The 14,280-nt window shown below is 50.3% G+C and overlaps 5 protein-coding genes across 5 annotated transcripts; 3 read left to right on the top strand and 2 right to left on the bottom strand.

Moving 5' to 3' along the window:
• Nucleotides 1–2,555: 2,555 nt before the first annotated feature.
• M436DRAFT_50753 (general substrate transporter) lies at nt 2,556–4,405 on the top strand (the record flags this gene model as incomplete). The annotated part of the gene is made up of 4 exons (XM_013570445.1): nt 2,556–2,657; nt 2,709–3,017; nt 3,074–3,910; nt 3,974–4,405. The coding sequence occupies 4 exons, from the start codon at nt 2,556–2,558 to the stop codon at nt 4,403–4,405; spliced, it is 1,680 nt and encodes a 559-aa protein (XP_013425899.1).
• A 574-nt stretch (nt 4,406–4,979) lies between these two features.
• Nucleotides 4,980–5,319, bottom strand: M436DRAFT_19719 (uncharacterized protein; the record flags this gene model as incomplete). Its single annotated transcript, XM_013570311.1, has 2 exons — nt 4,980–5,201; nt 5,266–5,319. Coding segments are annotated over 2 exons (276 nt in total), but the record flags the coding sequence as incomplete, so codon positions are not given.
• Nucleotides 5,320–9,237: 3,918 nt separating this feature from the next.
• M436DRAFT_83474 (uncharacterized protein) lies at nt 9,238–10,034 on the bottom strand (the record flags this gene model as incomplete). The annotated part of the gene is made up of 2 exons (XM_013570617.1): nt 9,238–9,553; nt 9,610–10,034. 2 exons carry the CDS (start codon nt 10,032–10,034, stop codon nt 9,238–9,240), a joined length of 741 nt encoding a protein of 246 aa, XP_013426071.1.
• A 918-nt stretch (nt 10,035–10,952) lies between these two features.
• On the top strand, nt 10,953–11,369 carry M436DRAFT_65343 (uncharacterized protein; the record flags this gene model as incomplete). The annotated part of the gene is made up of 2 exons (XM_013570506.1): nt 10,953–11,025; nt 11,077–11,369. The coding sequence occupies 2 exons, from the start codon at nt 10,953–10,955 to the stop codon at nt 11,367–11,369; spliced, it is 366 nt and encodes a 121-aa protein (XP_013425960.1).
• A 675-nt stretch (nt 11,370–12,044) lies between these two features.
• On the top strand, nt 12,045–14,059 carry M436DRAFT_50543 (PNK3P-domain-containing protein; the record flags this gene model as incomplete). Its single annotated transcript, XM_013570407.1, has 10 exons — nt 12,045–12,138; nt 12,194–12,348; nt 12,396–12,508; nt 12,557–12,886; nt 12,937–13,073; nt 13,125–13,264; nt 13,320–13,380; nt 13,437–13,588; nt 13,666–13,782; nt 14,009–14,059. The coding sequence occupies 10 exons, from the start codon at nt 12,045–12,047 to the stop codon at nt 14,057–14,059; spliced, it is 1,350 nt and encodes a 449-aa protein (XP_013425861.1).
• Nucleotides 14,060–14,280: the final 221 nt, after the last annotated feature.

The following is a 14,280-nucleotide window of genomic DNA, read 5'->3' as shown; positions in this document are numbered from 1 at the left end:
ATGAGATGATACTTAGGCAGCATGAACGACATGGCTGAACGTAGAAGTTTCGATGGCGACTGCTGAGAACGATGTTGGGCTAGAATCTAGGTATCATGATGAGATGACGACAGGAGTGGATGCAAGGAGCAGAGCGATATAAGACTAATGGTGGAAACCCGGTGGCCTGCAATGACTAGTGACGAAAATCAACTGCGGTGGTTGGAAAGCGGCTTGTAGAAAGAACCAAGAACCCCTGATAGGGTCACATCCAAAGCTACCAGTATGGAGATATCCAATGCAAGATATACGAGTGATGGATCGATGGGGGAAATATACTTCTCAAATGACGTGTGTAAACACGCAGCGTGTATGGTCAGATGAAAGGTGGTAACGTTGGTATCTTGTTAGCGCCAAATCAGTACTGCAACCAGGCGATGATGGATGCAGAGTGTGCGGTCGTGAAGAGTTGTAATTCGATATATGGAGAGTGGTAGCGGGAAGGTATATGTGTAAGCTGATGTAGAGCGTCCGCGTGCAACGGCATGTCAAAGTGACAATGAGTGAGGAGATGGAAAAACGTGTCAACCGCATTTCCTAGGGCAATGAGGAAGTCCCGCTCGAGCAATACCTACCCGTTTCGTTCTTAAACAGCTTGAGTTGTTCTTCTGTGGAAGTCATGGCCGAGCAGTGTTTACGTTTCGTTCTTGTTAACCAACATAGATCTTCCCCGAACTAACAATATGAACATCGCAGTCTAGTAGTGCCTGCCACTTTTTACATCACACTCACCATCCTCGATACTAACATCAGGATATTTTGTCGAGTTGTTCATCTTACTATATGACTCCTTTCAAGGATGCAAGTCCCAAAGGTATGGTCGTGAAGTTCATGACGTTGGTGTTCTCAAGAGCCAGAGAACACCGTCTCGACGATCACGTCTGTGGAGTAATGGGCTGTGCTTCTGTAATTGTCTTGTTCACCGGCAATGCAACAAGCAACATTGTTAAATAGAGCGAAGAGCCATTCTACAAAGTCAGTATACATGCTGAGACAGCATGGACCGTGGATACCCACAGGATGATCGATCTATAATTAGGATGAATAGAGACCAGGGTGATTGTGGCAGCATCGTCCAAATTTGAGATTCGCAGTCAGCGACAGGTCGGTTAATCAGCCTTTGAAGGATGGACAGACAGCTGCATTGTGATCGAGAAGGCTGTTGCGATAGCATGGTCGGCCTCGAAAGGAGTACTCGATAGAGAAGATGCCGAACCTGGAAGCGGATCGAATGTACTTCTCACGTGCTAGGACCGACACATCGTGTTTGCGAGGAAGCACGATAGCTTCAGCCAAAGAGCGCTATATGCATCTCTACATCTTGATAGCTTTTGATCTCGCTATCTTGATGTGCCAAAGACCAATCTCGAGGAAAGTTATATATGCGGTGGGCAACGCGCCTGAGATGGCTAGCAGTCGGAACTGTAATGAAAAGATTCAACTGCCGCATCTCTCAATCGGATTCCCGGTTCCGAGAGGGTCCATTGCTCTTCGCTGGTTTGAGGCAGTGTTCGTCGGTCGGATGTCGAATTATTCATCAACGCGAGTGGTGCGCGGACGTGGGCCGGCTTGCCGATTCTTCTCGACGACGCATCTTGCAAGTTGGACACCTACAGTGCTCGGCTAATATAAGCGTTTTGATACGAGTTAAAGGCGATCACTTTGCGCAGCGAGATTCTTCATTTGACGATTGGAGTCTCCACTGAAAATTCCATGCTTTCTCCACACCACTCTCCATGGTTGTGTTGAGGACAGGCTGGGCGATGCTCTCTGCCTCTCCCATCGCCGTGAAAGATGAGAACCACACACTTCAAAGCTGTCGCATGGTCGTTAGAACTATGCATAACAGTATTATAGCATTGTTGATGACGCAGAGCGAAAGGTGGTTGATTGAAAGTAGTTTTGCTCTGTAGCCCTGCAAGCCACCGCCGTGATCCGATCGTTTCATCCTCTTGCCGACCAATGGGAGTCGAGCGGTCTCTCGTGCCGTCCATGAGGCCTTTTTCCAAAGTTCAAACCCTTCCATTAATGACGTCGCATGCAACCCATGACATCGTTGTGTCTAAGAATCATCGTCCGCGGCAGGAATTGGTAAGTCCTCCGTACTGACGATGCGCTCGGCAGACGAAATATCGATCACGGGTCTCGCGATGGTTGCTCGGTGCAGTTGCATTCCGAAGGCCGTGTCGTTGACCCTAGGGCGGTATGACCTCAGTCACGGATCCTGCCAAATGATGAATTGAGCGACAGCAGAAAAAAAGAAGATCCGCTTTTGCTTTATATATCGTAAGTTCTCCATACACACTCCACATACCTAGTACTGTTCTTCGGTCCTTTTCCCACGTTTTGCTCTATCCCACACTACAAACCCCAAACTTCTCCACATTGGCCATAGTCTTGTAGACGCCAACATGGGCATGTTCAGTAAGAAAGAAAAAGATGATGCCTCGTTCCGCAGCGGTGCAACGACACCGCCGACGACGGCGCAGCGAACCATGGACACTGCAGAAAAAGGAATGGAGGACAACGGACCTATACACATTTACAACTTTCGAGTCATTTTCATGGTCTTGATCGTTTCCCTTGGAGGTCTCATCTTCGGATTTGACACCGGTCAGGTAATGATTTGATGAACGAGCAATTGAGCCTCGCTAATGCTAACGAACCAGATTTCCGGCTTTTTGGCCATGCCAGATTTCTTGAATCGCTTCAGTGAGAACGGAGAGTTCACCCCCGTGAGAGAAGGCACCATTGTCGGTCTGTTGTCGATTGGTACCCTCCTTGGTGCCATTATCGCTGCACCCATTGCCGACAAGTTCGGCCGCCGCATGTGTATCCTTGTTGGAAACATTGTTTTCTGGATCGGCATGATTGTGCAGATGTCATCAACCCACCACTGGTACCAAGTGGCGATCGGTCGTTGGGTTGCTGGACTCGGTGTTGGAGCGCTTTCTGTCCTGACCCCCATGTATATGAGTGTAAGCTTGATCTAATGACTTCGATACTACCAGCAACATTCTGACTTTGCTATCAGGAAACTGCTCCCAAGAACATCCGTGGTAGTATGGTATCGTGTTACCAACTCTTCATCACCCTCGGTATTTTACTCGCGGACGCTATCAACCTCGGTACCAAGCACATCGACGGCCCAGCTTCTTGGCGTATCACCATGGGCATCGGTTTCGTCTGGTCTGGAATCATGGCTGGAGGTATCTGGCTGCTCCCCGAAAGTCCTCGCTGGGATTATCGTCAAGGAAAGGTCGAGAAGGCCAGACAGACCATCGCCAACGTCTATGGTGCATCGCAGAATCACTCGGCTGTCAACAACGAGATTAGGGAGATCAAGGCCAAGTTCGACGTTGAGAAACAAGGTGGCAATCACCCCTGGTACGAGGTTTTCACTGGTCCCCGCATGGCCTACCGTGTACTCCTGGGTGCCGGCCTTCAAATGTTCCAGCAACTCACTGGTGCCAACTTCTTCTTCTACTACGGCACAACCATCTTTGATTCCGTCGGAATAAGCGACAGTTTCGTCACCGCCACAATTCTCGGTGCTGTCAACTTTGTTTGTACCTTCGGTGGTCTTTGGGTCGTTGAGAACATTGGACGCCGCAAGGCTCTCATCTTCGGTGGCTTCTGGATGTTTGCCATGTTCATGGTCTTTGCAAGTGTCGGACACTTCCAACTTCAGCCAAAACTTGACCAAGGTGGCAACGACAAGACTGCCGGAACCATCATGATTGTTTTCGCTTGTTTGTTCATCGCTGGCTACGCTAGTACTTGGGCTCCTATAGTATGGTGCATCGTCGGTGAGCTGTACCCTACTCGCTACCGCGCAAAGGCTATGGGTATTGCCACTTCTTCCAACTGGGTAAGCACATTTTATCATTTGAAGCCTGTGAAGCCTGTGAAGCCTATGCTGACAACAACACAGATCTGGAACTTCCTCATCGCATTCTTCACCCGCTTCATCACCAACGACATCGACTATATGTATGGGTACGTGTTTGCAGCTTGCAACTTTGCCGGCGCCTTCGTAGCCTACTTCTTCCTCTGCGAACACCAAGGCCGTACTCTTGAGGAGATCGACACAATGTACATCTTGCACGTGAAGCCTTGGAAGAGTTCCAGCTGGACACCGCCAGAGAACGAGGAACTGGTTACTGCAGATGCTCTGGCTCTTACATCAGGTGCTCGCGGTATCAAGAAGGCAGATGCCGCTGGTATGGAGAGTGAGCGTAGAGTGGAGAACATGCAAGTGCCGGCTGCTACTGCTACCCATGGTATCCATGATGTGTCAGGTACTGACTTTGTGCCTGAGAGCACGAGGGCTGCTGATGGCCGTCCTCCGAACATTGGACAGTAAATCCGCCGTCTGGTTTGAAATGGTCGTGGAAGGGAGAAGGCCTGGAGCTTTCTACATCCCTTTTCAACCTGTATGTATTCTAATATCTGTACAAATATAATGACGTTACTTGTGTCTTATCTGTTCTCTATTCGGGGTGTCAACGATAGTCCGCCAAGCTGTAAATGCACTCGAAAGGGGTAGTCGTTCCTTGCGAAAGTACATCTCCGACCTTGAGAAAGATATAACGCATATGTTGCTAGTTGTAAACATCTGCTAGATAAATCGAAGGCTATGATAAAAGAATGAGAAAGTAAGCGCGTATGCGCTATATGTATGCTATGCGTATGAACGATTCGTTGCGTCTCGTCGTTACCACCAAGCCCCTCGAAGGGCTTCCTCGACTCTCCTCTTGTGTGTATCTTTCCCTTCGTTCATTATTGGTCATTCGTAGACTACGACCATCACACTCCCGACCATCACTGATCCACATGTCGTCCATGATCGAGCGAGAAGTATGTTTCACCGTCCTATTGGATCAAGCATGCATCCGAAGCACGACTCAATCTTCAGAGTTACACACCCATTTCCTCTGCACGATCCTGATGGCTTCATTCAAAGTCTTTGGCGTCCTCAAGTCCTGCAAGATCTTCTCGCAATCCTCGGGACCAGCATCCCTCACGAGTCCCAGAATGGTGGCGTAGCTTTTGAGTCGTTCTCGTTTGGCGGCTTGGCTCGATACGCCTACTCTGGTCGAGTACTCGCAAGATCTTTCTTTTAAGACGCAGGAGCTGCAGGCTGGGCGTTTGCCATCGCACTGTTTGTGTGGTGGTTAGTCGAGGTTGTGCAAGGATATTGCTGTGGGGGAGGTCAAATCGAACCTTTGATTTTCGCCGCTGACATGATGAGCAGGCTGCTTTTGTGATGCCTTTGCGCTCTTTGGTGACTCGGCGTCGTCTTGGAACTACTGTTTCCGTAGGCGGGTCTGGTGTTGCTGAGTGTTGCTTCGATCGTTCTGATCCTTGATCGTTTCCGTCTACTAGTGAAGGTGATGTCTGTGGTGGCGTGGGATGGAAGTTCTGTGTTGTCGAGCAACGTCTCTCCGACGATGGAGCTGCATCGGATTCGGGCGATGAGGTCGTCGGAGTGCCTCCAACAGATGGCGATGGTGGCCCCGGACTTGATGCTGAGGTCGAAAGGACGCTAGCACGTCGTGGGTTGAAACGGATAGGTTGCTCTAGAAACTTTGCAATATCCATCTTGTATTCGACCAGGTAATGAGTTGATGGCGTTTGGTCAGACGTGCTTGAGAAGCAGCTTTAAAATCGATCCGTGTCTGATCGATCCTTCTCAATGCAACGAATAATTCGATGCCGTCAAGCTTGGCAGACCGAGCTATATCGGGTGGACTATGAGTAGCGAAGCTCGTACCCTAACCAAAATTGAGCCGAAGGCAGGGAAGAATTGAGAAAGGTTGAGCCTGGATGAGGGCAGTCAATATATAGCATCAGAGAACATGCAAGCTACCATTAGAGGCTTCCAACTTTGAAAGATGCGGTTCCTCTGAAGCTGCGCGGTGTGGTTGACACGGCGGGTACGGAGTCTACCCCGATTCAACAAACCATCTGTACAGACTCTTTTCACGTTCGACGGTTAGCGTGGTGTAGCGCGGCAGTCTACCTTCCTGCATAACAAGGGTATGCGACCAATGGTAATGCTCACCAAACTGGTTATAAGCAATTTTCAAAGCTCACACTAATCGTCGGACGTGGGAATAGTCTGTCCCCTCCTTGCTTCTTGGGCCCTTTATACATGAGGGCCGGCTCCCCGGGCTGATGCAGAGCTGCATATGATCCTCAGCCCAAAAAGCCTGTGGAATCAATTGAGAGTCATTATGAGCGATGCTTCCCCTCGGCGCCAGGTCCGAGAATTACCACAAGACTCCACTTTTCTTGCTTGTCTGAGCCTAGCACTATCAAGCGCGCATCCTTGGATGATGTATCATGGCCCTAGATGCATGCCGAATCGGAATTCACTCCAGCATGCCCCGCACACGCCATGACACTGTCATTCCTGCTTTATAGTGGTTAATTCCACATGCGAGCCATGGCAATTTGTAACGCCGACTTTGCTATATTGCGGCAAGTTCTCTATCTACAGCCGAGCCGCGTGAACGACACACTGGTGGTTCGAGCAGTGAACACTCCTCAATTGCCGGAAACTCGATGGCTGTAACGCGGTACTCTGAGGTTCAGGTCAACAGTTTTTGTACTTGGACGGCAGGGTTAGCTCGAATCCTTTGCCGCCATGCTTTTCCATGTGAGTTCCAACGCGAAGATCCACATTCCTTTTTCATGCGTGTACTTTCGATAGCCCCACCAGACGCGATTGAAAGCAATTTCAGCTGTCCTGCCTTTGCAGCGATACACACTGAATGTCTCATTCAGCCAGGATCTAGCCAACGAAAAATGTGTGTCAGTTCATGTGCCCTTACATAAACGACTTGAAGCCTGGAGGCTGAAACCACAGCACATTTTGCATGGACAGCCTATCATCATGACAGCGACGTCCTCGCAACGATCCGAACTCATAAGCAGTTGAAGCTTTGACATGCGAGATCCAATATGGCCAAGGGCAGCATCGCGAAACGATCGAACCAATAATAACGCAATCATCTTTGCATGCGATACCGAGGGTCGACGAGGGTCGCGATCTTAGATCAGTGAACCTACAAACATAGATCTTGAGCAGCGGAAAACATCCTGGCGTTATGAGGATCGTTCACCTGAGGCTCTCTGGACGAGGAAAACGCCTGTCAGTATAGGAAGACGCAACTTTGATCCATGTCAAACAGGCATAGGGGAAGAGGGAGAACAGGAGCATACGTCGGCTACCGATACTATGTGGAATGTCCCAACGATCTCAGGCATCTGTATGCCTGATGACAATTTCGGTTCTTACTGAGGACTTCTGACTTGCGTTGTATCCTTTTCGTTCCTATTTCGGCGAACCGGTGTGAATGCCGATTGATATATATGACTTCCCCGCACATGTTACAATGCTCCTGCATCTCTTGGTGGGTCTCAGTGCATGCTCGTTCTTGACAGCAAGCCACTGGCAGGAACCATGGAAGCCGTTCACAATTGGCAGGTCGATCTTTACTCGAGTTACTGGAGTCGAAACGAATCGGCATTGATCGCAGTGAATAGTATATGGCATATCTGTGGTTCGAGGTCGGCAGAAGACATTCGCACGCACGCACGCACGCACGCACGCACGCACGCACGATGCGCTATGCTGTCTCTCAGCAGCCACCTTCTAGGCTCCAGGCGTGTTATTCTTCTGACTGCCGTGACAATCGCAAGAAGTATGTTGCATCGCTCGATCATGCTGAAAGCAAGCGTCAGTTGCGAAAAGACTGCTTGAAATGCTTCAGTGCAGCGCTCGGAGCACTATGGACGCGGTATATCGTCTGTCAGATGATTGGTAATTTATGTTTCTGCTTCGGTTCGCGACATTGCGCCGAACCAACCCGAGATTTCTGTTTGCAATACTTTTTCGGGTTCAACCTTGTTGCCTGGCATCCGATCGATTGTATTATGGTTCTGCAAGATTGTGGACTAGAGGCCTTGAAGTGAAGTTGACAGAGACAAAGTATGCCCTCGACTACACAAACGCGCACAGAGATGTCAAAGTCAGCTCGTCTCCATAAGAACTCCGACTTTTCGGACAAGCTGTGCTCAGGGCGAGTTGGCACTCTGCAATACAGACCAACTACCATTCTAAACTGGCTGCTGAGATCTCGACTGAGGTCGTCATGGAGGTGTTGTAAGCGCTCGCCTGACTTTTGTCGTGCTCATAAGAGTCAGGGATGCTTTTGAGCACAGTCCCGCGGGTCTCTGTACAAACGATGCCCAAAATGAGAGAAATTGAGAGTGTTTCTGTTGCGGCTTCTCTGAGAGCCGACTCCCCAGACCGAAGAATGTGCATGTGCGTAGGGATGTAGTTCGCTACAGTAAGACACACGCAGTATGCGACGAGGTGAACGGTTGATCAAGCTTCAGAAAACTAATGTGGCAGTAATCTATGAGCAGAGCTTCGTATCTGTTTGCGAAACTTCGGGATCTCCTGATGACAGCGTGTTAAGCTTCGAAAGATGCAAAAAATGGGTCGTATGCTGCGGTAGCACTTCAGATCATAGTTCAAGGAAGTCAATATCCTGGAAGTAGGTTGTACGTTTGCAGAGCGAAAACAACATCTACACCATGGAGTGATTTGCTTGGGTGGTGTGATAGAGACATAGGCTGACATGACATGAGGAGGCGGAAGCAATAATGCAGCTTCTGAGCCGACTGGAGGTTGATATCCGATGAGAGATGCAGAGTCGTCCAAGTAGACACTCAATTGTCACCGTACTCATCTCCGCCCGTCGAATTGCAGTTCGAAGCGGGTTAAGAAATACAGAATCTAGGGGAAGCGTTTTAAAGAGATCGGCCGTAAAATCCGGTGCACATAGCGATTCGTGTGATCGACAGATCACTCGCTCAGCTGTCTGATGGTAGCATAGATAAATCCGGATCCAGTGTGAGGCTGACTATATACACCCAATCCAGGAGTTCTTGGAAACTTGGCTAGCCCACGGTGCGCACTTGGAGTTGCGGGAGGAGTGCATTATTGCTGATTTCAACTTCAGAGCATGAGAGGCCGAGATTAAGGGATGTCCCTAGCTGACGGGAAGTTGTATGGAATTTGGTGTGCGGCTACACGATGAGACGGCCGGATCAATCCCTTAAGTGAAACATAGCCACATTTGACCCTGAGAAGAGAAATCTTTCTGCACAGAGCTGAGAGGCTTATCGAACGCGAGTGTCGAGCGACAATCTCTCGGGCACCTTCATATCAACGGAGCCTTTCATCAGGTCCTTGAACGCGCTCAATTCGTCAGAAGCAGTAGACACCAGATGGGGCTTGGTTCGATCGTCTATGCGAACGCAGGCCTCGAGAACGAATGCGCCGCTAACGTCTAGGGGGCTGAGAGATTCCAAGGGGGGTAACGTGGTCAAAGGGGTCTGTTGAGGCGTGTCGCCTGCTCTCAGGAGACGGAACAACGTAAGCACCATGTTCTTGTGCACAAATCTGTGACCTTCGATGAAAAACTCATTTACAAACCTATAGTAGTCAGAGACCGGAAGCGAAAGCATGTGTCAGAAGGGGTAAAATCTTACCCGTTATTAGTAGGATCCAGGAAGACGCGTAGTTGGTCTGTATCCAGCACAGTATCTGTTGCTTGTCGTAGGATGATAGTCTTGATCTCGGGTTCTGGGGTCTCTTGTGTCTTGATCCTCCATGTATACGCAGGCCGGCTAGCATTCGCGTTGGTTTCAGACTCGAGCAGAACTTCAGAGTCCTTGCCAAACTCAGACTGGTCGACCTGACGGACAAGATGTTGAAATATGAGTGGCTGAGGTTTGACGGGCTTGTTTGGGAACTTTTTATTAGGCTTATTATCTTGGGCGGAGCGCATGGGTCTGTAGATCAGACGTCTTTCAAACAAAGTCTGAGGTTGCATGGCAGCAATGCCAGCGAGAATCTTGAGGACTTGATCATGGCGCTCGAGTGGCACCTGACCATAGAGCAAGAGCTCATGCATTGCACGTGAGATCCAAAGACGGCTAAGCGAGCCAAAAGTTCGCAATCTTAGGCAGAAAGTGATAGGTCCTTTTCTTCACTTAACCAAGCAGAGGCTGCAGAGCTGAGCGGCAGGACTGTCTGGTTGGTCGATCACACGGTGTCACTCTCTGATTATGGAGCAGACTCGACGAAAGTGGAAAGACGACCGGAATATCGGCAACGTTCTGAATCCTCTCCAGACGCTTTGGCAGAGTGAAATTGGCGGAACAGAAGCGCAATCAATAGGCACGACGGATGAAGTGACGAGAGGTCGGCTTACCCCGTGGAGGAAAAATCGGAGCTGGTGGAGAGAGTCGGCCGAAGAGAAGACCGAGGAGAAGTTCGGTTGCGTGGTTGTGTGATGGGATGCCGGGGAAGAGCGACCGAATGCTCGGGGGCAGCAAAGATAAGGCAGGAGCGATTGCTGCTTTGTCAGAGGGGCTTGTCAGAGGCGGCTCTTCAGGCAGAAAGCGCATGGGATGTGGGCAAACGAGTGGTTGAAAGTCAAGCCGGCGGAGGTCGGGTATTCAGCGCGGCCGATGTCGTCTTCGCGCTGTTGCAGTTGCGGCGTGATACCAAGGCCATCTCACACCATGCCTGCACCTTCCTTAGCATGATCCATAATCCATTGACCTGCCCCGCACCGACGTCCTTTTGTACAAATTTCTTCTCTTCCTTGTGAAGTTGTGCCTGCCCATCCATCTCTGCCACCGTCTCTCGACTTTCCAACTTGTCCAAACTCCAATCTCCATCTTCACTAAAGCCCGACTCGCCGAGCACGCCCAGCTCCACAGCTTCCAACTTTCCCCCCCAAGACTCGATCACTCCCTCTTCCATCTTCGCACCCACACGGCAACTTGTCCAACTCAGAACACCCACAACAACCGCATTCTCCAAAATGAACGCTACACGCACCCTCTTCGCTCGCCAGCCCATGATCCGTTTCCTCGGCAAGAGATCAATTCCCAGCAGTTCGTAATCTCGCATCAAAGCTCCAACCATGCCTTCTAACACATGCGCAGAGATTGACCACACTCCTCACGCTCATCCCGCCGCCCCCACTTCTGACCTCCCCGAATCTTTCGCTTCCTACAGACAGAAGGCCCAGCAACACGGCCCACTGCACCGCCAGACCGCCGCCAGCCAATACGGCGGCTTCGTCGGTGGTAAGCCCGGAAAGTCGCTCGGCCCTGTTGAGCCTGCATCTGGAGAGTTCTTCGACCGTAGCGACCTGCCTGCCCGCTTTGCCAGAACATCGTGGACCGCAGCTGAGATCGAGGCCATCGAGTCCGGCGGTGCTAGCATGTTCGCATAAACGACCGAAATCTTCCCTTCGATGATGAACAAAAAGTCTTTTTTTAGCCATGTGCAATGAGGAAAAGCGAGCGTCTGCAGGCAAGCGCTACATTCTTCCGCTGCCAACTCAACCTACACAACCCCTTACGACACTCGATTTCACGGATACAAGACGATTTCGGTCAGCTACTTCAAGAGCCTGGCACATTGCACATGAGCAGATACGCTACGGCGTGCCATATATCCACGCGCCGATTGCTTGCTCGCGATCCGCTGGTGAGGACCAACGCCGCGACAAGACCTGAATGTCTTCGAGAGATCGACATGTCGAATCCTTGATCTTTCAGTTATGTATATAGGCTGCACTTTGCAAGCAACTTAGCTACCATGTCCAACTCGACAAAAAAATGAAACTAGCATCCGCTGTAAACCCTCAAAAGCTCGTCATCATGTATTGATCTGTGAAGACGCATGTGAAATTCGCCCTGCTTCGTGCCTGCCTGCCTCGAGATGATTACCCAATGCGGCCAACATTGGTCGCGAATCACGTGGAGAGGAGACGCGACGCAGACACGTCTTCCGATGGCCTTGACGTGAACACTTTCACAAAGTGAATAGTGTAATGCTGTTTACAAGAGTACAAGCACGCAGGTTCCATTCGTCGACCTCCAACTTCGTCTCTGCATACCCGAAAATGCCGCCTACTCTCAAACGCCTGGCTACAGAGGACGGAAGCGTCTCGCCCCCACCCCTAAAGCGCACAGCACCCACAGCCAGTACAACCACGAGTACTTTGTCGAATGTGTCAATCATGTGGAAACCATGAACTAACAAATGGGTCAGGCTCGGCAGTTGCCAACTTCTTCAAGCCAGCTTCCCAGAAGGACCCCGAAAAGGTTGCATGGAAGATCATCGACAATACACTGCTGTACTGCAAGTACGACAAGACCGATAGCTTTGCTGCAGATAGACCACGCAAGATTGCAGCCTTTGACTTCGTATGCCATCATTCACGGTCCAGCACAGCCGTCTCTGACTTGTGTAGGACTCCACTCTGGTCGATGCTAAGTCAGGCAAACGCTTTGCCACAGACGGCGATGACTGGAAGTGGTGGCACAGACAAGTGCCTTCAAAACTAAGGCAACTTGCCGAGGATGGGTAAATTCATGTATCTCATGCTATGGAATTGCCAACTGATCGTTTCAGATATCTACTAGCAATCCTCAGCAACCAAGCTGGGATCAGCATGAACAGCGCTTCCAAGACGGTCAACTCAGACAGGAAACGGCTTGCCGACTTCAAACAGAAGGTCAAGAGTGCCCTTACACAACTCGACCTGCCTATCGTGCTCTATGCAGCTACCGACAAAGACAAGTTCCGTAAACCTCGCACGGGAATGTGGGACAAGCTACTGGAAGCACAAGGGCTGTCCCAAGATGGCGACGTCGACCTCGAGGCCTGTTACTTCGTTGGCGATGCAGGAGGGCGAACATCAACCTCCAAAGCCATCAAGGCAGATTTCTCTTGCTCAGACAGGTCCATATCTCCTTGATTCCTCATTTGATACCGTACTGACCTTACTGAAGGAACCTGGCCAGCAACGTCGGCATCAAATTTCAGACTCCAGAAGAGTTCTTCCTTGGCGAAGATGCTCGACCATTCGTGCGCACCTTCGATCCAACCGCGCACATCTCACCAGTCATGACGAGCAAAACACATGCGAGTAGGTCTTCACATGACTCACAAACTTTGTTTGCGTGTTAACATCACGCAGGTCCCACAGTCTTTACCAGAGAGAACAATCTTGAACTCATTATATTCTGTGGAAGTCCCGGCGCAGGAAAATCGACGTGGTTTCAACAGCATCTCAAGCCGCTCGGTTACGAACGTGTTAACCAGGACATACTCAAGTCTGTACGTTGCACTTCCTTCTGCACCCCTTCTGGACTTCGAGTTGACGAGAACACAGAGAGAAAGGTGCCTGAAGGTGGCTAGGGAATTGCTTGAAGACGGAAAATCGGTGGCAGTTGGTATGTGTCTTCCAGCGGCCACGTCTCAAAGCATCAAACTGAGTACTTTGATCTAGACAATACCAATGCAGACGTCAAAGCTCGCGAGTACTGGACTCAGCTCGCAAATTCGCTCGAGATTCCAGTTCGATGCGTGCATTTCACAGCCCCTTCGACACTGTGCGAACACAACGATGCCTTTCGATCGATTGGTGGGCAACAACTAGAGGTACGCACACACGCTTCGCGGGCTGCAGGATACCGTGAAGAACATGCAGCATACTGACACTTTGGATTGGCGATCAGATGAACCCAGAATCGAGGGTCATGCTGCCGAGACAGGCGTTCACTGGGTTCGCTGCCAGATACAGCCCCCCGACCCTGGATGAGGGGTTTGTCGATATTACCAAGGTTGATTTTGAGGTGCGTTGTAGATCTATCTCCTCCCGCGTGCAAGATCCTGGCACGCAAGCAGCTGTGAATATACATGGTTCTTGCCGTGTCAGATCCTGGTCTAGCGAGAGTCGTGATTCCGTTGGCTCTCTATAGACTCGACCCCAGTCTGAACATGAAAGTGTAGCTCAACGCCTCATTTGTGCACACGAAGACCCATGAGGATCATCCACTGACTAGATTTTCGACATGACAGTTTTCCGGGACCGAGGAGCAGAAGACTGCTTGGTCGAAGTTCTGGGTTTGAGACATTGCGGAGAAGCATCCGGACTTTCACCTCCGTGGCCAGAACGTCCCGCTCGAACCCCGAATACGACACCATATCTTTTGAAGCAAGTCTGGGCGACACCGATAGCCATCTGCGAAGTGGCAGAGTCTAGAAAGGAAGGTCCGCTTGGGAAATCGCTTCGAGATACCACTTCTTCAATTCGATGTGGGATTTGTATTTTTCCGAAGCCTTTATCACTA

Source organism: Aureobasidium namibiae, assembly GCF_000721765.1.
Source record: "Aureobasidium namibiae CBS 147.97 unplaced genomic scaffold scaffold_12, whole genome shotgun sequence".
Classification (NCBI taxonomy): domain Eukaryota; kingdom Fungi; phylum Ascomycota; class Dothideomycetes; order Dothideales; family Saccotheciaceae; genus Aureobasidium; species Aureobasidium namibiae.
The sequence above is the reverse complement of the archived record's forward strand: the minus strand, read 5'-3'. Positions and strand labels throughout refer to the sequence as shown.